This window comes from Cherax quadricarinatus, unplaced genomic scaffold, assembly GCF_038502225.1.
Source record: "Cherax quadricarinatus isolate ZL_2023a unplaced genomic scaffold, ASM3850222v1 Contig350, whole genome shotgun sequence".
Taxonomy (NCBI): domain Eukaryota; kingdom Metazoa; phylum Arthropoda; class Malacostraca; order Decapoda; family Parastacidae; genus Cherax; species Cherax quadricarinatus.
This window is the reverse complement of record NW_027195376.1, coordinates 109,716-134,367: the sequence shown is the minus strand read 5'-3', so window position 1 is coordinate 134,367 and position 24,652 is coordinate 109,716. Positions and strand designations below refer to the sequence as shown.

The 24,652-nt window shown below is 37.9% G+C and overlaps 1 protein-coding gene across 2 annotated transcripts in view; it reads right to left on the bottom strand.

Moving 5' to 3' along the window:
• Window positions 1–23,102, bottom strand: part of LOC138851332 (uncharacterized) — a 78,150-nt gene extending 55,048 nt beyond the window's left edge. For both annotated transcript variants that reach the window (XM_070080363.1, XM_070080364.1), the window contains exon 1: window positions 22,756–23,102. In XM_070080363.1, coding sequence (XP_069936464.1) covers window positions 22,756–22,831 — 76 coding nt within the window. In that variant the 5' untranslated portion in view covers window positions 22,832–23,102. The remainder of the gene's footprint in view (window positions 1–22,755) is intronic.
• Window positions 23,103–24,652: the final 1,550 nt, after the last annotated feature.

Below are 24,652 nucleotides of genomic sequence, written 5' to 3'. Positions count from 1 at the left end.
AGGGTAGTGAATGACACCACTCTAGTAAGGTAGTGAGGGACACCACTCTAGTAAGGTAGTGAGGGACACCACTCTAGTAAGGGTAGTGAGGGACACCACTCTAGTAAGGTAGTGAGGGAGACCACTCTAGTAAGGGTAATGAGGGACACCACTCTAGTAAGCGTGCTGAGAGACACCACTATAGTAAGAGTAGAGAGGGACACCACTCTATTAAGGGAAGTGACTGACACCACACTAGTAAATGTAGTGAGGGACACAACTGTAGTAAGGGTACTGGGGACACCACTCCAGTAAAAGTAGTGTGGGACAAAACTCTGATAAGGGTAATGAGGGACACCACTCTAGTAAGGGTAGTGAGGGACACCACTCTAGTAAGGGTAGTGAGGGACACCACTCTAGTAAGGTAGTGAGGGACACCACTCTAGTAAGGTAGTGAGGGACACCACTCTAGTAAGGTAGTGAGGGACACCACTCTAGTAAGGTAGTGAGGGACACCACTCTAGTAAGGTAGTGAGGGACCACTCGAACCATATAAGCAGGTTCTTAACAACCTATTAAACACTAACTTTCCCCTTCATTAGGGGACATTTTGGTGGTGAATGGGATCTTGATCGAAGGAACTGGACTCTTTGTCTCCTTTTTCAAAGCTAATCTAAATTTCACAACTCATTTCTGTAGTTTTAGTCTCATAAGCGGGTATAATTTCCCATTAATGAAAACCATGTAAAAGACAGAAGGAAAGTGAATCAGTGTGAACATTGTTATAATATAGGTTGTATAAGTAGTGTTGTGTTGGTTATATCACTAACTCTTGTGGACTCTAAATCATGTTAGAGCAGGACAGATGAACTTACAGTGAGTTTTCAATTTGCACCTTGGTCGTGCAAACTGGATATTTCGTTGAAATAGTTAAAACATTTTGGATTGTTGAAATTACTGGAGAGTGACATTTTCTGATCGGGTTCAAACTTTTACCAATGATGAACTTTATTAATACATTCTGAGTTTTTCCGCATTATAATTTGCCGCTGTTGTTTAGATTTTTTTTTTTTTCAGAAATCATAGCTAGAGAATGACTCTATTGATAGTGGAGTAATTCAAGTGAAAATATTATTGTATTATTGTTGGGCAGTCTGGGTGTCACTTTGTATTTTTGTTTGGTGATTTCATCAAATTTAATTTGTTAAACAAATTAAAATGAAGTTATTTTTTTTCTAAAAGGATGTAAAGAAATTTAAATGGAGTTTAAGTCAGAAAAGTTAACTGATAAAATAAAACTCACCGGTTTTATAGTTCTTTTAAGTTTAACGAGGAGAAACTTTCCAGTTTTTGAGAACATTCTCAGCAACATTTTCCTCAGCTTTCTCACAAAAAATTTTTCTTTTTTTACTCAAAAAACGGCTTATTTCTTCGGCTTCAAATTTACACCACTTGTACAGTTAATCTTGGGCAAGATTCAAGGAACTATTTACCTGGGAGTTTTATGCACAAAAATACTACGTTGGTCATTCCAATATTTTTGTTTCCTTGTGACAGGTGGAGACAGGTCATTGTTAAGTTAGGTCAGGTTTGTCAGGAAACAAGTTATTGTGATTGGCATCAAACTTCCAACAATTATGTATTCTACTTGTAAGATGGTTTCTGTTTAATGTACGAACGTAGACGCGGTTTTGACACTTATGTTCTCGAAATCGTATTTTACTTTATAGCATCAGTTTGCCTTGTTGGATTCTTGATCCAAGGAACTATGCTTATCTTATTCTTGCTTCGATCGAGTTTGAATGCTTCCTATTCTACAGGATCTATGTAACCCCCTATGGGTTTATCCTTTCCTCTGATTAAATATAACAATTGTGAAGGTCATCAGTCTTCAATGGTTGATGCATCGTATGATGTGTACGTCACGTGTGACGGAATAATTTTCTGTAGGTACAATTTTAGATTCTATACAAAATACATCTTCTATCCTCTATTTTCTATCTTCTAGTCTGTGCTGGTGTAGGTTACCCTACACAAATATTATTCACCAAATTAATTTCTTGGAAATAATTGCTGAATATTTCTTCTGATTAGAAATATGTCACAGTTTGTTTTACTTTATTTGTTTATCATAAGTATAATCAACTTAATGCTCTTTTACGTTTCTATAACATCTATAATTCTCTAATACCATTGTTTAACATTGATATTAAATGGACACAGACTAAATACATTGGTGTTTTCGGCCTCTTTGAAAGGTTTAAATGTGATTTGGGCTGTAATGTCCTAATTTATTCTTTTTCATCGAAGAAATTTGGATATTAGTCTCCTCTTATTCCTTTCATATCTTCAACACTAATATTTAATTGCATTATCAACTTATGCAAAACTGCACAATTACAGTCACGTGCATTAAACACTGGGGATCGGGTTATGGAATACTGGGAGGCCTTTATCGGTTCGCACAGCAACTGAAATACGTCATGGTAATACATAAATGTAACCACAGAAACAATTTATTTTAAAGCAAATAACAATTCTGTAAATGCTGAGTATCGAATCTTAGATTTAAGACAGTATCCCAGGAAGTAAACTAAACTCTGGACGCTGTAGACTACTGCACCACCATGGCAGAAAACAGTACATGTATAGTGAGAACACTAGACATGATTTCCCTAACGTCCATCACTTTCGGGGAGCGGTAAGCTCAGAAATTAATTTCATTCTCCTTACTTCTAGATACCAGCGGGTGTCAGGCAAAGCAAGTCTAGTGTTTTCACTGGGCATGATAGTGGAAAGCTCTACAGTGTAGAGATTTTTCTACCTTCCTGGGAAGCTGCCTAAAGTCTCTTGTTCGAGTCTCGGTCACTGGCGCAATTATTCGTTGCTTTGTTTAATATACATATAAAAAAGGAGTAACAAATTCCGTCTATGCTTTTATGTTGCCTTAAAAGCACCTACCACTATTGAGATACGAATTGTGTTAAAAATATCTAACACTACCGGGAAGGACATTACAAGCAAACAGATAGTCTTGGATTTAAAAAATTACGATATCTGATCATGGAACATAAGAGACTATAAGTATGTCAAGAAATTATCTTGCATCCGTCCCACATAAACATAACAGGATATGATAACCATCTTGGGTGATTCTGTTATTCTTTCATTCGTATAACAATATAGCACAAGGGTTCTGAAACAGTGGAACACTCCCCTTGGGGGAATTGTAGGGTGTTTCAGGGGGAAATTGGGACCACTACTCAAAATAGTATGATGTCTTGTAGATTATGTACAATCTGTTGAATTGTGGTTTGTTTATAATTATATTTAATATTTTCACTTTTTATCTGACTCACTTGTTTTTTCTCATAATTTGGAGCCCATGATGAGTGTTAATAAAAGAGGTACAATGATTCATATATTCAATATGGATTCACATCCATCATTGTCAACGGAGAAGATAGGTCTCAATGTGTTCTTTGTAGCAAAGCTTTGTCTAGTTATTTTTTGAAACCAACAAAGTTGAAGCAACATTGCAAAATGTTGATCCTCGTCACAAAGACAAAAAAACTTTCATGAGCGTCATGGGAATGTTTAGAAGAAGATTCAAGTGGATTCAGCAGAAGTTTTCCAAGAAATAAACCATAAAGGTTATGGAAGCTTCTTATATCGTACCACTGAGATAACAAAGCAGAAAAACTTTGACTGAACCTTCCACTCTCAATATGGTGGAAATTGTGTTGGAAAATGGATTGGAAGAAAAACTCACAACAGTTCCACTCAGACAGTAATGTTCAATGGAGGATCAGTAACAAAGGATCAAGTTAAATAAGTAAATTCTGCAGAATTTGGCATATTTTCACTTCAACTTGATGAATAGACAGTTGCTGGTGTTTGCATATTTTCATCTTTCTTTGAAACAGAAAGTCTCTTGTGTGATAATGTCTGTGGTGCTGTACAGCTGCAGTACCAGCTGTGTTGGGGATAAAATCTGGATTTCAAGTTTGTGCAAAAATGTGAGCTGCAGAAGTGAAAAACATTCATTGTATAATTCATCGTCAGGCACTGACCTCTACAACACTTGTAGCTCCACTAGAGAAAGCTTTGGATCAAACAATTCACCTCACGACTTTTCAAGCAGTTATGTATTGAGATAGATTCATGCCATCGATTCAGGACATAGATTGAACCCATCGATCCTTTGTGTGGAAAAACACAGCAAATTTGCTGTTTTTTCCATCAGATGATCGACGGCTTTCAATAGGAAATATAACTGAGCGAGTATTTGAGTTTAGAGTTGACATCAAATTATTTTTTGGCATTCAGGGTAAGATAGAATTCTTTGCCTGTCTGGGTGATAAGGAATGAATCAGACGCTTTGAATATTTGGTTGACGACATTTTTGAGCAGCAGAATAAACTAAATCTTCACATGCAAGGAAGGAATACAAACATCATCCAAGCAAGCTTCCGTGAACAAGCTGGGAAATTATAAGAGAAAGGTTAAGATCAAATTGTTACAATGTTTGAGAAACTGTCATTAATTCTTGTTGCTGGTGGTGAAGACCAAGTGCTTCAAGAATTTAAAAAAAAAAATGAAGTTTTGCAGCATTTGACAGCAGTGTGAAGTAAATTCAGTCACTATTTTACTGAACTCAGTGATTAGGAGTTGCATTTAGTGCAATATGTATTTAAATTATCAGTTATAAAACGTTCCTGATGATTGTCAAGAATTTTGGTCCTTGATGAGTTATTCCGACAAAAATAACAGAAAGAGCTGTCTATGCATTGTATCAACTTATCTTCATGAGTCAGGCTTTTTCTATTGCTCTTAAATTTGTAAAGCTCCACTATAAAAATAATCCAAGTAAATGTACATGTACTACTAATATACAAAAAAAAAAAAATAAAAGATTTTCAATATTATATGTATATTGTTTGGAATGCACCTTCTGATCCGACAATCATGGGGAGGGAGGAGAAACATTGTGATATATGGTGAAGAGTGAGGATCACTGAGATAGCAGCTCACTATCTGGGGTGCTTCTGTTATTCTGTCATTCGTATAAGAGGATGGCTGTTTCATATTGGACGGTTCTGAAACACTGTTAATAATATGAAAGGATAACAGATGGATCTCGGGTGGTTTTGTTATTTTATCTTTCAAATAAAAGGATAACATATCCATCTTTGGTGTTTTTTCATTATGTCAGTCGTATAAGTGGATAGCAAAGCCATCATGGATGGTTATGTTATAATATCTTTCACATAACAGGATATCAGAACCATCTTAGGTGATCTACCATACTGTCATTAATATAAGAGGATAGTGGTGTGACTGATGTCAATATTCGATGTGATTGATATCAATACTAAATTATTAAAAAATAATTTTAATTATTTTTTAATTTTACAAAGCAATAATATTTTCTCTGTGCACACATAATTACATTGGTCTACAGTCAAAATGCTTCGAAAATAATACTAGTCATTGTTTAATAGTTTTGCTTAACTAAATTTGGGAATGTTGCTTAAAATTGTAAATTGGCTCTATTTGTAAAGTTATGAACTCAGGACAGTTACTATTATCTTTGGCTCAGAAGGGAAGAAGGTAACTGTACAGGATAAAGTGATGGACTCAGGACAGTTATTATTATCCTTGACTCAGGACAGTTACTATTATCCTTGACTCAGGACAGTTACTATTATCCTTGACTCAGGACAGTTACTATTATCCTTGACTCAGGACAGTTACTATTATCCTTGACTCAGGAAGGGAAAAGGGTAACTGTACAGGGTGAAAAGCTTTTGATTTAAACACACAATCCATTATTTTTTTTTTTTAATACATGCAATTTCCCAAATTTCTCATCAGTTCCTTCTTTATAAGTTTCCTCTTTTTCTTGGATGAAAGATTATAAAAGAATTGCACTCAATGGATCACCAGTTGTTAAACTTACTTTCATTTGGGCATTTGTTTGAGCAACTCAGATAACAGTCTACATCAGAGGGAACTCAGGTCCTACATCACCTTCCTAGATGATTTGCATTAGTTCATTCTCAGAAGCCATACAGAACACATCTGCTAAGCTCTTCAGAGAATTTACTTTAAACATAGACTTTTTCAGTTAAATTTGTACAAAGATGCCTCGTAATTTCCGGAAAAATGCACATAATTTTTCCTTTGTTTCTGGATGTAGCTGTTGGTCCTCAGATTTGTAAGCTTCTCAGGGATGAGAAATTTGATTGTATCATAGTTGGCGAGGAGAAAAAGGCGTGGAATGCTTCTTACTGCGCCCCCTGAGTGGGACCAAATGTATATAAAGTATACATTTATACATTACCTTTTCATATAATTTTATATTTCCGATATTTTCATTAATAGCTAAAATGAAAATATCTTGATTTATATATTATTTGGCTTATTATAATAGCTATGTATGTAGGTAGGATGTTACATTTACAGCTCACTATGTTCAATGATGGAGAGTTTTGACTGGCTGTCCGCTCTCACAAACTACCATGCTAACTACCGGCTCACTTGTTTACCTGCTGGAGTCGCTGGAGTAGCACTGGCTAGTCACGTGATCGCACCTGAGGTTGGAGACAGGAGTCCCTACCTTACTGTCTCTCTAGATCTGCCTCTTTCCCTAGAAGCATCTCTTTTGTCTCTCGTCTCTCTGACTGTTTGTTCGTGATTTAGACTCTGCTTTTGGTAGACTGTGCTTCGTGGGAGAGCTGAAACATTCTTGTAATTGTGTGTAACTGTTCACAGAGCATTGTTCACACTTAATGATTTTTTACGTTTTTGCTGAGGTTGTGTGTCGTACTGGCACTCTCAACATTGGTCCCAAGCTAAAGATTCTCACCAACTTTGTGTCATCAATGCACTATCGTAGTCGGGGGTTTGGTTATGCTGAGCTTAGATTCAGTAGCTGTCTGATTCTTGTATGTTTAGCGCTTCTTTTTGATAATCATAATAATAATTAGTTTCAGAATTAAGAGAGTTTTATGCCTTTTATGAAGGATCTGCTGACGGTCCCCAGTTATGGTCGTTTTGTCTCATTGTTCCTGACGCTGTGATGCTGCTTTGTAAATTATTGTTGTTTGGCGAATGGTTCGTCTTATTGTTCAAGCAAGCTGTTTTGATTGCTTTGATGGTCGAGATGATAGATTATCTGGAGACTTGTTGTCAGTCACTGTTAAAGTCTTAGTCAAGTCTTAGTCTTACTGAGACATAATGATCACTTAAAAACATACACACATTCTCACACACACACTTGTATATACTTGCAGTGTTCGTATACATGAGTAGATCTCATCCTAGCAAAGTAACAGATGGTACTTCAGAGTCGTACTGTCACGAAATGTGTCCTCAGTACTATACTACTATATGTATAATTTAACACTGCATTACAAGAGAAGTGTAGGAGCTTATATCCTTTACCATATCAAACTATTTATTCTGATATTGTCCACTTAGACACTTCGGTTATTAATTAAAGATCTCAAATTTTATTTCGTTGGTTTTAGTTCCAGCAGTTAAAATCCCAAAGCACTGTTAAAATGTCTCTTAACTTTATTAGATAATTGGAATAGAATTTATTCTGACAGACTATCACAAAACCAGAAACATGCTAGATGCTAGAGGTGGATTAATAAGCTGACTTCCTAGTATTCTCTGCAGATGTCTATACTCTAAGGATATCGCATTTTGTAACAATTTTCGATTACTAGCAACCAATTTTCTGGGAAATACCAGAGCTAACAGTTACAGGAAGCTAGTGGAAAACATCGTTGTCCTATCACCCTTCAAGGTTTCTTGATGTTAGTGAGGGCTCTTGATCTAGGGAATTGGATCTGTGCTCCAGCTCCCTGAATTAAGCTTGAATACCTTCCACATCCCCCCAACAGGCACTGCATAATTCAACGGGTTTAGCGCTCCCACTTCATTATAATAATGTCTTATAAAAAAAAACTGCAATATTTCTTTACAGATTAATTTCCTTTATTCTCAGGTAGATTTTTTTCCTGTCAACTGTGGATCAGATAGCGATGAACATGATGTACGTTGCCACCAGAATATCTCATGTAAGGTCACACTTCCAGAAGTGAATTACAAGACAAGCAATGAAGCGACGGGTTAATCATGTAAGTGAATTCATTATACAGGAATGTTGCTAATATATATAGTGAATATTTGTTACGCAGATCATCTAAATGTTTTTTTTAGGAGAAGACATCAATCAATTGTTATTTTGGGCATTTTCGGTTTTAATCCTCCAAGACCTTGAAGTGAAATATCTTTTTTTTTTAAAGAAGTACAAATCTGTTCAAAACTTTAAAAAATTGTTGTGTACTGAGAGGAGCACATACTTATTATTCACTGATATAAACACACTCACAGATTTATATTACCTGTCTAAAAACATTCACTAGTCTTGATACACTTTCTTACACTGGTATTCACCAGAAGAAATGCATATCTTGTTTGTTGATGATAATAATAATTAATAATAATAATAATAATAATAATAATAATAATAATAATAATATCTTTATTTCTACAAGTACATGTACAAGGTATACAGTCCTAGCTGACATCAGTGACATACTACTATTTAGAAAGCCGCTTATTATGCAGAGCATTTCGGGAAAATTAGGTCAGTTTTGTCCCAGGATGCGACCCACACCAGTCAGCTAACACCCAGGTACTCATTTTACTGATGGGTGAACATAGACAACCGGTGTAAAGAAACACGCCTAATGTTCCTACTTTCACTGGGAATCGAACCCAGACGCTCGATGTATGAAGAAACATGTACTTGCACATGTGTCTTAATTTCATCTTGTCGATATTATATACCATTCTTGCACAACTTGCATTTCTACACTCTGAGTAATCATATATATTTCTTGGTATATCGTAAGTAGAAATACACTTGGAATACACTGAGTGGAAACATAACACTTATCTTATTATACATTGGTAGAATCTACACTTACCTTCTAATATATTGGTAGAATCTACACTTACCTTCTAATATATTGGTAGAATCTACACTTACCTTCTAATATATTGGTAGAATCTACACTTACCTTCTAATATATTGGTAGAATCTACACTTACCTTCTAATATATTGGTAGAATCTACACTTACCTTCTAATATATTGGTAGAATCTACACTTACCTTCAAATATATTGGTAGAATCTACACTTACCTTCTAATATATTGGTAGAATCTACACTTACCTTCTAATATATTGCTAGAATCTACACTTACCTTGTTATTTATTGGTAGAAACACCTTAATATATACTGGGTAGAAACACCTTATCTTAATATACAACTGTTAGAAACTTACACTTAACTTAGTATACACTGGGTAGGAACTTGCACTTGACTTAACATACACTGGGTAGAGACATAAACTTAATCTTCCATACAGTGGATATAAATATAGTTATATCTTACAGAAACGTAAGTTTATCCTGGTATTCACTGGTGAGAAACATGTACTTCTCTTGATAAACACTGGTGAGAGAGATGTACTTCTCTTAATAAACACTGGTGAGAGACATGTACTTCTCTTGATAAACACTGGTGAGAAACAAGTATTTCTCTTGATAAACACTGGTGAGAGACATGTACTTCTCTTGATAAACACTGGTGAGAGACATGTACTTCTCTTGATAAACACTGGTGAGAAACAAGTATTTCTCTTGATAAACACTGGTGAGAAACAAGTACTTCTCTTGATATTCACTGGTGAGAAACATGTATTTCTTTTGATATTCACTGGTGAGAAACATGTACTTCTCTTGATAAACACTGGTGAGAAACATGTACTTCTCTTGATAAACACTGGTGAGAGACATGTACTTCTCTTGATAAACACTGGTGAGAAACAAGTACTTCTCTTGATAAACACTGGTGAGAAACATGTACTTCTCTTGATAAACACTGGTGAGAAACATGTACTTCTCTTGATAAACACTGGTGAGAAACATGTACTTCTCTTGATAAACACTGGTGAGAAACATGTACTTCTCTTGATAAACACTGGTGAGGAACATGTACTTCTCTTGATAAACACTGGTGGGAAACATGTACTTCTCTTGATAAACACTGGTGAGAAACATGTACTTCTCTTGATATTCACTGGTGAGAAACATGTTCTTCTTTAAAATAAACACTGGTGAGAAACACGTACTTCTCTTAATAAACACTGGTGAGAAACATGTACTTATCTTGATAAACACTGGTGAGAAACATGTACTTCTCTTGATAAACACTGGTGAGAAACATGTACTTCTCTTGATAAAAACTGGTGAGGAACATGTACTTCTCTTGATATACACTGGTGAGAAACATGTACTTCTCTTGATATACACTGGTGAGAAACATGTACTTCTCTTGATATACACTGGTGAGAAACATGTACTTCTCTTGATATACACTGGTGAGAAACATGTACTTCTCTTGATATACACTGGTGAGAAACATGTACTTCTCTTGATAAACACTGGTGAGGAACATGTACTTCTCTTGATAAACACTGGTGAGAAACATGTACTTCTCTTGATAAACACTGGTGAGAGACATGTACTTCTCTTGATAAACACTGGTGAGAGACATGTACTTCTCTTGATAAACACTGGTGAGAAACAAGTATTTCTCTTGATAAACACTGGTGAGAAACAAGTACTTCTCTTGATAAACACTGGTGAGAGACATGTACTTCTCTTGATATTCACTGGTGAGAAACATGTATTTCTTTTGATATTCACTGGTGAGAAACAAGTACTTCTCTTGATAAACACTGGTGAGAAACATGTACTTCTCTTGATAAACACTGGTGAGAAACATGTACTTCTCTTGATAAACACTGGTGAGGAACATGTACTTCTCTTGATAAAAACTGGTGAGAAACATGTACTTCTCTTGATAAACACTGGTGAGAAACATGTACTTCTCTTGATAAAAACTGGTGAGGAACATGTACTTCTCTTGATAAACACTGGTGAGAGACATGTACTTCTCTTGATAAACACTGGTGAGAAACAAGTATTTCTCTTGATAAACACTGGTGAGAAACAAGTACTTCTCTTGATAAACACTGGTGAGAGACATGTACTTCTCTTGATATTCACTGGTGAGAAACATGTATTTCTTTTGATATTCACTGGTGAGAAACAAGTACTTCTCTTGATAAACACTGGTGAGAAACATGTACTTCTCTTGATAAACACTGGTGAGAAACATGTACTTCTCTTGATAAACACTGGTGAGGAACATGTACTTCTCTTGATAAAAACTGGTGAGAAACATGTACTTCTCTTGATAAACACTGGTGAGAAACATGTACTTCTCTTGATAAACACTGGTGAGAGACATGTACTTCTCTTGATAAACACTGGTGAGAGACATGTACTTCTCTTGATAAACACTGGTGAGAGACATGTACTTCTCTTGATAAACACTGGTGAGAGACATGTACTTCTCTTGATAAACACTGGTGAGAGACATGTACTTCTCTTGATAAACACTGGTGAGAGACATGTACTTCTCTTGATAAACACTGGTGAGAGACATGTACTTCTCTTGATAAACACTGGTGAGAGACATGTACTTCTCTTGATAAACACTGGTGAGAGACATGTACTTCTCTTGATAAACACTGGTGAGAGACATGTACTTCTCTTGATAAACACTGGTGAGAGACATGTACTTCTCTTGATAAACACTGGTGAGAGACATGTACTTCTCTTGATAAACACTGGTGAGAGACATGTACTTCTCTTGATAAACACTGATGAGAAACATGTACTTCTCTTGATAAACACTGGTGAGAAACAAGTACTTCTCTTGATAAACACTGGTGAGAAACATGTACTTCTCTTGATAAACACTGGTGAGAAACATGTACTTCTCTTGATAAACACTGGTGAGAAACAAGTACTTCTCTTGATAAACACTGGTGAGAAACATGTACTTCTCTTGATAAACACTGGTGAGGAACATGTACTTCTCTTGATAAACACTGGTGAGAAACATGTACTTCTCTTGATAAACACTGGTGAGAAACATGTACTTCTCTTGATAAACACTGGTGAGAAACATGTACTTCTCTTGATAAACACTGGTGAGGAACATGTACTTCTCTTGATAAACACTGGTGGGAAACATGTACTTCTCTTGATAAACACTGGTGAGAAACATGTACTTCTCTTGATATTCACTGGTGAGAAACATGTTCTTCTCTTAATAAACACTGGTGAGAAACACGTACTTCTCTTAATAAACACTGGTGAGAAACATGTACTTATCTTGATAAACACTGGTGAGAAACATGTACTTCTTTTGACATTCATTGGTGAGAAACATGTACTTCTCTTGATATTCACTGGTGAGAAACATGTACTTCTCTTGATATACACTGGTGAGGAACATGTACTTCTCTTGATAAACATTGGTGAGAAACATGTACTTCTCTTGATAAACACTGGTGAGGAAAATGTACTTCTCTTGATAAACACTGGTGAGGAACATGTACTTCTCTTGATAAACACTGGTGAGGACCATGTACTTCACTTGATAAACATTGGTGAGGAACATGTACTTCTCTTCATATTCAATGGTGAGGAACATGTACTTCTCTTCATATTCAATGGTGAGAAATATGTATTTCTCTTGATAAACTCAGGTGAGAAACACTTATTTCTGGTAGTGTAAACTTGGTAGAAACACTGTTAATGTTATATACTCTGGGTGGAAAAAAATACTTTCTTTGGAATACACAGTAGAAACATTCACTTTTTAAACACCAAGGAGAAGAATATTATATTATTTATAAACAAATGATTTAAAAATATTATTTTTTTTGATATACCTTTAGAATAAACTGGGTAGAAAAATACATTTCCCTTGATATACACAGGGTAGAAACACACACTTTCCTTGCTATACACTGGGTAGAAACACACACTTTCCTTGCTATACACTGGGTAGAAACACACACTTTCCTTGCTATACACTGGGTAGAAACACACACTTTCCTTGCTATACACTGGGTAGAAACACACACTTTCCTTGCTATACACTGGGTAGAAACACACACTTTCCTTGCTATACACTGGGTAGAAACACACACTTTCCTTGCTATACACTGGGTAGAAACACACACTTTCCTTGCTATACACTGGGTAGAAAAATACATTTCCCTTGCTATACACTGGGTAGAAACACACACTTTCCTTGCTATACACTGGGTAGAAACACACACTTTCCTTGCTATACACTGGGTAGAAACACACACTTTCCTTGCTATACACTGGGTAGAAACACACACTTTCCTTGCTATACACTGGGTTGAAACACACACTTTCCTTGCTATACACTGGGTAGAAACACACACTTTCCTTGCTATACACTGGGTAGAAACACACACTTTCCTTGCTATACACTGGGTTGAAACACACACTTTCGTTGCTATACACTGGGTAGAAACACACACTTTCCTTGCTATACACTGGGTAGAAACACACACTTTCCTTGCTATACACTGGGTAGAAACACACACTTTTCTTGCTATAAACTGGGTAGAAACACACACTTTCCTTGCTATACACTGGGTAGAAACACACACTTTCCTTGCTATACACAGGGTAGAAACACACACTTTCCTAGCTATACACTGGGTAGAAACACACACTTTCCTAGCTATACACTGGGTAGAAACACACACTTTCCTAGCTATACACAGGGTAGAAACACACACTTTCCTAGCTATACACTGGGTAGAAACACACACTTTCCTAGCTATACACTGGGTAGAAACACACACTTTCCTTGCTATACACTGGGTAGAAACACACACTTTCCTTGCTATACACTGGGTAGAAACACACACTTTCCTAGCTATACACTGGGTAGAAACACACACTTTCCTTGCTATACACTGGGTAGAAACACACACTTTTCTAGCTATACACTGGGTAGAAACACACACTTTCCTTGCTATACACAGGGTAGAAACACACACTTTCCTAGCTATACACTGGGTAGAAACACACACTTTCCTTGCTATACACTGGGTAGAAACACACACTTTCCTAGCTATACACTGGGTAGAAACACACACTTTCCTTGCTATACACTGGGTAGAAACACACACTTTCCTTGCTATACACTGGGTAGAAACACACACATTCCTAGCTATACACTGGGTAGAAACACACACTTTCCTTGCTATACACTGGGTAGAAACACACACTTTCCTTGCTATACACAGGGTAGAAACACACACTTTCCTAGCTATACACTGGGTAGAAACACACACTTTCCTTGCTATACACTGGGTAGAAACACACACTTTCCTTGCTATACACTGGGTAGAAACACACACTTTTCTTGCTATACACTGGGTAGAAACACACACTTTCCTTGCTATACACTGGGTAGAAACACACACTTTCCTTGCTATACACTGGGTTGAAACACACACTTTCGTTGCTATACACTGGGTAGAAACACACACTTTCCTTGCTATACACTGGGTAGAAACACACACTTTCCTTGCTATACACTGGGTAGAAACACTCACTTTCCTTGCTATACACTGGGTAGAAACACACACTTTCCTTGCTATACACTGGGTAGAAACACACACTTTCCTTGCTATACACTGGGTAGAAACACACACTTTCCTTGCTATACAATGGGTAGAAACACACACTTTCCTTGCTATACACTGGGTAGAAACACACACTTTCCTTGCTATACACTGGGTAGAAACACACACTTTCCTTGCTATACACTGGGTAGAAACACACACTTTCCTTGCTATACAATGGGTAGAAACACACACTTTCCTTGCTATACACTGGGTAGAAACACACACTTTCCTTGCTATACACAGGGTAGAAACACACACTTTCCTAGCTATACACTGGGTAGAAACACACACTTTCCTAGCTATACACTGGGTAGAAACACACACTTTCCTTGCTATACACAGGGTAGAAACACACACTTTCCTAGCTATACACTGGGTAGAAACACACACTTTCCTAGCTATACACTGGGTAGAAACACACACTTTCCTTGCTATACACTGGGTAGAAACACACACTTTCCTTGCTATACACTGGGTAGAAACACACACTTTCCTAGCTATACACTGGGTAGAAACACACACTTTCCTTGCTATACACTGGGTAGAAACACACACTTTTCTAGCTATACACTGGGTAGAAACACACACTTTCCTTGCTATACACAGGGTAGAAACACACACTTTCCTAGCTATACACTGGGTAGAAACACACACTTTCCTTGCTATACACTGGGTAGAAACACACACTTTCCTAGCTATACACTGGGTAGAAACACACACTTTCCTTGCTATACACTGGGTAGAAACACACACTTTCCTTGCTATACACTGGGTAGAAACACACACTTTCCTAGCTATACACTGGGTAGAAACACACACTTTCCTTGCTATACACTGGGTAGAAACACACACTTTCCTTGCTATACACAGGGTAGAAACACACACTTTCCTAGCTATACACTGGGTAGAAACACACACTTTCCTTGCTATACACTGGGTAGAAACACACACTTTCCTTGCTATACACTGGGTAGAAACACACACTTTTCCTTGCTATACACTGGGTAGAAACACACACTTTCCTTGCTATACACTGGGTAGAAACACACACTTTCCTTGCTATACACTGGGTAGAAACACACACTTTCGTTGCTATACACTGGGTAGAAACACACACTTTCCTTGCTATACACTGGGTAGAAACACACACTTTCCTTGCTATACACTGGGTAGAAACACACACTTTCCTTGCTATACACTGGGTAGAAACACTCACTTTCCTTGCTATACACTGGGTAGAAACACACACTTTCCTTGCTATACACTGGGTAGAAACACACACTTTCCTTGCTATACACTGGGTAGAAACACACACTTTCCTTGCTATACAATGGGTAGAAACACACACTTTCCTTGCTATACACTGGGTAGAAACACACACTTTCCTTGCTATACACTGGGTAGAAACACACACTTTCCTTGCTATACACTGGGTAGAAACACACACTTTCCTTGCTATACAATGGGTAGAAACACACACTTTCCTTGCTATACACTGGGTAGAAACACACACTTTCCTTGCTATACACAGGGTAGAAACACACACTTTCCTAGCTATACACTGGGTAGAAACACACACTTTCCTAGCTATACACTGGGTAGAAACACACACTTTCCTTGCTATACACAGGGTAGAAACACACACTTTCCTAGCTATACACTGGGTAGAAACACACACTTTCCTAGCTATACACTGGGTAGAAACACACACTTTCCTTGCTATACACTGGGTAGAAACACACACTTTCCTTGCTATACACTGGGTAGAAACACACACTTTCCTAGCTATACACTGGGTAGAAACACACACTTTCCTTGCTATACACTGGGTAGAAACACACACTTTTCTAGCTATACACTGGGTAGAAACACACACTTTCCTTGCTATACACAGGGTAGAAACACACACTTTCCTAGCTATACACTGGGTAGAAACACACACTTTCCTTGCTATACACTGGGTAGAAACACACACTTTCCTAGCTATACACTGGGTAGAAACACACACTTTCCTTGCTATACACAGGGTAGAAACACACACTTTCCTAGCTATACACTGGGTAGAAACACACACTTTCCTAGCTATACACTGGGTAGAAACACACACTTTCCTTGCTATACACTGGGTAGAAACACACACTTTCCTTGCTATACACAGGGTAGAAACACACACTTTCCTAGCTATACACTGGGTAGAAACACACTTTCCTTACTATACACTGGGTAGAAACACACACTTTCCTTGCTATACACTGGGTAGAAACACACTTTCCTTGCTATACACTGGGTAGAAACACACACTTTCCTTGCTATACACAGAGTACAAAAATAAACGAACCTTTGTTTTCATTGGTTGTTAACTCATTCAGCTCTGTAATATATTTTGCATACGTTGTATTTATGTTGAAGACTTTTTTACTATTGGAGATAATCCTTCTAGAGTGAAGGATCTACTATCATAAGTAACATAAGACTGATTGGTGTCATAAGAGGCAAGTTAACATGCAGGAAGTGGTCGACCTGGTGCATGCTGGGTAATTTTGAAAAACTTGGTAGGTCACACAACCCAACATCAGCATCTACCTAAATGAATTTGTGGTCCCTATGTAAGAATCAAAGCATCGTCTAACTAGTACATAACTTTGCGCTCCTTCAAAGTATGACTAAGTGGCAGAGTGACTTCAATTCACACGTTTTTCCCATCAGGATTTTTTGAGGTTTATTCTCATTCTCGTTCAGACTCAATGTAAAACCTGAATCAAATTTGTTGGAGCTGAAAGACGGAGATTTAGTTGTGTGTACAATAAACGCTGAGTAGCCTGGAGGATAGAGGTTAGAGGCCTCGGTGGAATCCGGCAAAGAGAGTAATTTAATACTACAAGTAAGTAGTCAGTTGTTATTCATAGTTTTATTTGCTTCAACAAAATTCTCCTCAAGGAAGGTTCCTTGATGCTGGTGAGGGGATCTTGATCTAGGGAATTAGATCTGTTCTCCAGTTCCCTGAATTAAACCTGAATATCTTCCACTTCCCCCCAGGCGCTGTATAATCTTACGGGTTTAGAGCTTCCCCTTGATTATAATAATAATAATAATAAATCAATAAAATTACATTCCTTTCTATTTTTTGTCAAATGTCATTCATGTAATGGCTTGAATATTTAAGCCATTAAAAATATGTATACTTTGGATGCAGATACCCTAACTTACTTAGGCTCCCAGTCATAATCGCATCTACCACATATGTATTCAAGGCCTCGACTCGCGTTAGAAGAAGCTTGTATGTAAAGTGAAGACGTGGTTAATACACCAATAATATGCTGGTGGCAGCAGAGATCATATAATGGCCAAGGCTGTGAGTGAACTTCAGGAAATGCAGATGAAGGTCTAACGCTAAATAACAAAAAGCCCAAGTACCGTGACTGGAACAATACACAAATTACTCTTTCATAATAGAGAGGAGCTTACGACGACGTTTCGGTCCGATATGGACCATTTACAAAGTCACGCTAACAGAAAGGAGAGAAGGGGACCTCTAGCTCTCCTGCAGTGCTCTCCTTGCTTGGTCTTTGACTGACTCCACTACTACTACTACTACTACTACTTCTACCACTTCCACTACCTCTCTATTTCCTTTCCTAATACCTCCTCTCCTTTTTGTAAGTGTGACTGTAAATGGTCCAAGTCGAACTGAAACGCCGTCGTAAGATCTTTCCTAAGTGTGGGTTATTTGTGTAAGATCTAACACTAATGTGAGTCATAACATAAGAGCATAAGAAAGAAGGAACACTGCAACAGGCCTACTTACCCATGCGTAGCAGGTCCATGTGCCCCCCCGGATTAGACCAAAGACCCCCCCCCCCGAATTAGCCCAATGACCAACCCAGTCTGGTCACCTGCACTCAAGAAAGGAGCACGGGGGTTTGTTCCACTCATCCACAACTCTATTACCAAACCAGTGCTTTCCTATATCCTTCCTGAATCTGAATTTTTCCAACTTGAAATCATTGCTACGAGTCCTGTCTTGGCTGGAAATTTTCAGCACACTGTTTACATCCCCCTTTTGTAGATGAATGGTTCAGAGAACCTACATGTTGATAAATTAGACACATGTGCAACTCTTGGGTATCTTTAATGAGGAAACGTTTCGCCACACAGTGGCTTCATCAGTCCATACAAAGGAGAATCTTGAAGAACAGGAGGAAAATGAGGTCATCAGTCCCTCAACCTAGAGTCGATGTGGTCAGTCCATCAATCTTGAATAGATACCCAAGAGTTGCACATGTGTCTAATTTATCAACATCCCCCTTTATTTATTCCTGTTTTCCATTTATACACCTAGATCATATCCCCCCTAATTCTACGCCTTTCGAGAGAGTGCCGATTCAGGGCCCTCAGTCTATCCTCATAGGGAAGATTTCTGATACATGGGATCATCTTTGTCATCCTCCTTTGCACGTTTTCCAGAGCACTTATATCCATTCTGTAATACGGTGACCAGAACCGAGCAGCATAGTCTAAATGGCGCCTAACCAAGGATATATAGAGTTGAAGAACAACCTTAGGACTTCTATTATTTATACTTCTAGATATGAAGCCAAGAATTCTGTTAGCCTTATTGCGAACACTAATGCACTGTTGTCTTGGTTTTAGATTACTGCTAACCAGAACTCCTAAATCCTTTTCGCATTCGGTGGTATTAAGATCTGCATTATTTAGTTTATATGTAGCATGGTTATTTAACTGTCCAACATTTAGAACTTTGCATTTGTCAATACTAAACTGCATCTGCCACTTCTCCGACCATTGCATCAGTCTATTCAAATCATCCTGGAGTGCTCTAATGTCCTCATTAGAATGAATTGGACGGCCTATTTTGGTGTCATCAGCAAATTTGCTTATGTCGCTATTTATTCCCTCATCTATGTCATTTATGTAAATTGTGAACAACAATGGGCCCAACACTGACCCCTGAGGCACACCACTTGTGACGTGTCCCCATTCTGATTTCTCCCCATTTATGCAAACTCTCTTCTGTCTATTTGTCACCCATGCCTCTACCCATGAAAAAAATTCTCCTATTCCGCGTGCCTTAAGTTTCCTCAATAGCTTCTGGTGTGGAACTCTATCGAAAGCCTTACTGAAGTCCATATACACAATATCATATTCATTACTATGATCTACCTCCTCAAACACCTTAGTGAAAAAGTTAGTAAATTCCTAAGACAGGAACGCCCTTTGTAAAACCGTGTTGAGATTCATTAATCAATCTGTGCCTGTCAAGATGGCTACGAATTGCTTCGGCAATTATTGATTCCATAAATTTTCTCACTATGGAAGTAAGGCTTATTGGTCTATAGTTTGAAGCCAAGGACCTGTCACCTGCCTTGTAAATAGGTATTACATTTGCCGTTTTCCACTTATCAGGCACTATGCCAGTTTATAGTGATATGTTAAAAAGATTAGCCAAAGGTATGCTAAGTTCCTCTTTACATTCCTTTAACACCCTTGCAAACAGTTCATCAGGACCTGGGGATTTGTTAGGTTTTTGTTTCTCTATTTGTCTGAGGACCATGTCACTAGTTACCGCAATCGTACATAGTTTATTATCATCCTGTTCTACATAATCTATTATTTCAGGAATATCGCTAGTATTTTCCTGGGTGAAAACTGAGAGGAAGTCGGTAATAAGAATTTCACGTATATCCTTATCACTGTCAGTGATCTGACCAGAGTTACTCTTAAGTGGGCCAATCTTGTCCCTAATCTTACTTCTGTATACCTGAAAGAACCCTTTTGGGTTAATTTTCGAATCCCTTGCGACCATAGCCTCATAATCCCTTTTTGCTTTTCTTATTCCTTCTTTATTTCTCTCTTTAATTGAATATATTGATTTCTTAATTGCCCATCAACTCTTGATACGTCTATATAAGCCTCTCTTTTGACCAGTGAGATGTTTTAATCTATTGTTCATCAATTTGAGATCATTTTTGTTAGATCTAATTTCCCTACTCGGAACAAAAGTTGTCTGGGCAGCTAGAACTATACTCTGAAAAACGTCATATTGGCAACCAAGATCACCTACCTGACCCATAGTCAGGACATCCCAATTTAGCCCACCCAGGCAATTTTTCAGTCCCATGAAGTCGGCCAAGCGAAAATCTGGGACAGTGATTTGATTGCAGTTACCTGGGTAATTCCATGATATATTGAAACTAAGTGATTTGTGATCACTTTTCCCAAGTTCATCATTAACCTCAAGATTATTAATTAGTGAATCTTTGTTGGCAAGAACCAAGTCAAGCAGATTGTTTCCTCCAGTTGGTTCTGTCACAACCTGTTCTAAACAGCAAACCTGAACCGTATCAAGAAAGTCACTAGACTCAAGATTTCCTGTCATATTGTTCCAATCAATTATTCTCAAGTTAAAATCTCCCATTATCACAACATTTTCATATCTAGATGCCTTATGAATTTCGTCCCATAACAGCTTACTGCCCTCTCTATCAAGGTTTAAGGGGCCTATAAATCACACCCAAAATTAATTTGTCACGTCCATCGAGAAACTGTAGCCAAACAGATTCTGTGTTCGATGTTTCTAATCTTATATAACGTCTAAGACAATTTAAATTTTCTCAGGCATACATCGCCACACCACCACCCTTCCTGTTGACCCTATCTATCAGTGTGGAATAGTTTATAACCCTGTATGTTGCATTCGGAAGGCATTTCTCTATCTTTCAGGTTGAACCAGGTCTCTGTTGTACCAATAATATCTATATTACCTATCTTATTTCTTAGACTCCTACTATTTGTATAGTAAACTTTAAGGGAGCTAGTCACTCGTTGCCCTATACTATCTCTCTTTGTTTGTTGATCAGTTGATTTGCCATTACTAGCAACTTTATTTTGAATATTGTCTTTTAAACATATCCCTGAGGTATCCCGGTAATAACTGCTGTTTTAACCTAATGCTGCAGCCTGATTGTTTCCTACAGACACCCATACCTCTATAATCTATCAGTTTAATTTCCTAGACAAGTCATCAATTACCCTTTCAATTGAATTGGCTAATGCAACCACTCCACCCCCAGAGAGAAGAACCTCATCCCTTTGCATGCATATCACGTTTGCCGAAGAATAGGTCCCAGTTATAAATGAATGGGATTGCAAGTTCCTTGCAGTACCTGTCTAGCCAGCAATTTATACCAATTGCCTAGACATCCATTCATTGCCCACTCCCTTTCTAGGCAAGATGCTACATATGACTGGGATCCCTCCCTTAGACCTAACTACTTCTATGGCTGACCTGTACTTATCCAGCAGCTCCTCTCTCCTGCCCTTCCCAATGTCATTACCCCCAGCACTAAGACAGATAATGGGCTTGTTCCCATTACCTGCCATAATATTATCCAACCTGCTGACTATGTCGCCAACACCAGCTCCAGGAAGGCACACTGTCTGCCTGACCTTTCTGTCTGTGTTACAAAATGCACGGTCCACATATCTTACCTGAGAATCGCCTACTATTAAAATATTCTTACCTTGATTAGCAAGGGAATCAGTGGTACCTTCAACCTCACTAACCACTGAAGTACACTCGTCTTGGAGAACAGAGAATCGATTTCCTACCATCACATCTTCTCTATTAACTCACCTCATCTTCCTTCTTCCTGAACTGTGAACCACTTGCCACTTAAAGCGGCTGATACTATCACTGCTGGTGACCATTCCTTCCTTACCAGCTAAATCCTTCTCACACTCGCTCCCAAACTAATCTATGCGAAGCTTCAGCCTCCTATTTTCCTCCTGAATAAGTAGAATCTCCTTCTTCAACACTTTAGCCTGAGATTCTAAAACACTACAACAAGCCATGGTGCTTGGTAACAGCCCATGCTAACTCCCAAGAGCTTAGGCAGATATGACCGCAGGTGACCACTGACCTTTTGACGTGACTGTGTGTGACTGGCATGAATGCAGAACATGTTGTAAGTGAGATTTGATCAGTTACTGATCAGTATACAGGAAAATATCATTCAAGGGGCAGTTTTCTGAGAAAAATCTTACATGTATACAGTGAGTTGCAACTGGCTCTTACCATGGTATACACTGAGTGGAGTGGCCGGCACTAGGATCCACACAAGTACCGTTATGACAGTTATCCACAAAACCATTATTGCGTCTCGGTAAACACCTCACACCACCCCAGGTGGAGGCGTGAGTGGTTGCACCACACCAAGTGCTGGAGTAAATTGTTGAGCACTACACCGGGTGGAGGAGTGAGTGTCGAACACCACCCCAGGTGGAATGTGTGAGTAGTTTCACCACACCAAGTGATGAGCACCACACCGGTTGGAGGTGTGACTGGTGAAAACTACAACAGTTGGGATAGCTGCTGTCGACCACTAATACAGACTTCGTTAGGTGGAGTAGTAACTGGTCAGAAAGAGCTGTGTTGGAAGTTAATATGAGATAAGTGTTATCAATCTGTCTTATCTGCGAGCAGTCAGTCAGCACTGATATCCTGGCTGTCACCAAGAAAATAATTTTTACTTACACATACAGTATTGAAATACACTCAAATTAACAAATATACGCCTTTTGCAATCGCCAGTATATATACAAATAAAGAATCATCCTTGTATTAAGAGTCTACTAAAGCGTCAAGAGCAATGGGCTAGTGACTCTTTCTCTTGTATAAATTACTAAAAATTAGAAGAAAAGCTTCATTAAGCTGGGATGTTAGAGTACGCGTGGATGCAGTGCAGATGATGAGAAAGATATAATTGTCAATATTATGTATGACAAGAAATTGGATATTCTATTTCTAAGTGAAACAAAGCTGAAAGAGGTAGGGGAGTTTCAGTGAGAAGAAATAAATGGAATTTAGTCAGGAGTTTCTGAGAGAGAGATAAGATAATATAAATGTATAAATTCAAGGATTATGTGGATTACAATGAGAGTCGGAGGCAATGCAGAAGAAAGGAGTGTAGGAGAGATAAATTTTAGTAGACTTTGAGTGAGTGTTTTGTGAGTTTTTAACCAAGAGAGGGAGAGTAATTGTGGTAGGTGACAGAATAAAAAAGTGGGATAAACTATTATAATGGGTGTGGTAGGTAACTTTGTATTGTTAGGGGTAAATGACAATGGAGGCCTTTTGTTGAATTTTGTATAAAAGAAGAATTGGTAATAGGTAATACATATTTTAAGAAAATAAAAGTGTAGTGAAGGAGATAATGACAGTAGTTTGTTGGACCTTATAAGTATTGGAGGATAAAATGAAGATAGACTTCAGGATAAACATGCTTATAGAGAGGCAACAAATATATCAGATCACTTTTTAGTAAAAAGGAGTAAAAGGGAGATAGGATATTAAGAGAATGATATCAGAAAGTAAGAGAAAGGTGAAGGTTTATAAATTAAAGGAGTACGTAGTTTTGCTATGATGCAAGCAACTATTGGTAGGAAGATGAGCTAGTGAAACCATAGGTAGGCAATGAGATTCAATGAGTGTGTGGGGGAAGATTAAGAATGTACTGTTAGTATACAGCAGAATTTTGTGGACATACGGGGGCGGGTAGGAGAGGGTAGGAAAGAGATTGGTGGAATGATGAGGTACAGTAAGTAGTAAAAGATAAAAATTTAGCATATGAGAGTTTTCACAAAGTAGAAATGAAATTTTGGAGGAGTATATGGAAATAAAATGAAACGTTAAGAGGGTAGTGAAGGAATGTAAAATGAGAGCAAACGAGAGAGTGGGTGAGATGCTGTTAACAAATTTTGTTGAAAATAAGAAAAACTTTAGTAGTGAGGCTAAAATATTGAAGAAGCCTTGGGACCAAATTGACATAATGATTAAATATAGAAGAGAGAAGAGAAGTTATTAGATGGAGACTTCGAGGTGTCAGGAAGATAGAGGGAATATTTTGAGGAACTGTTAAATGTCGATGAAGATAGAGAAGCTGTGATATCGTGCACTGGCCAGGGAGGTATAA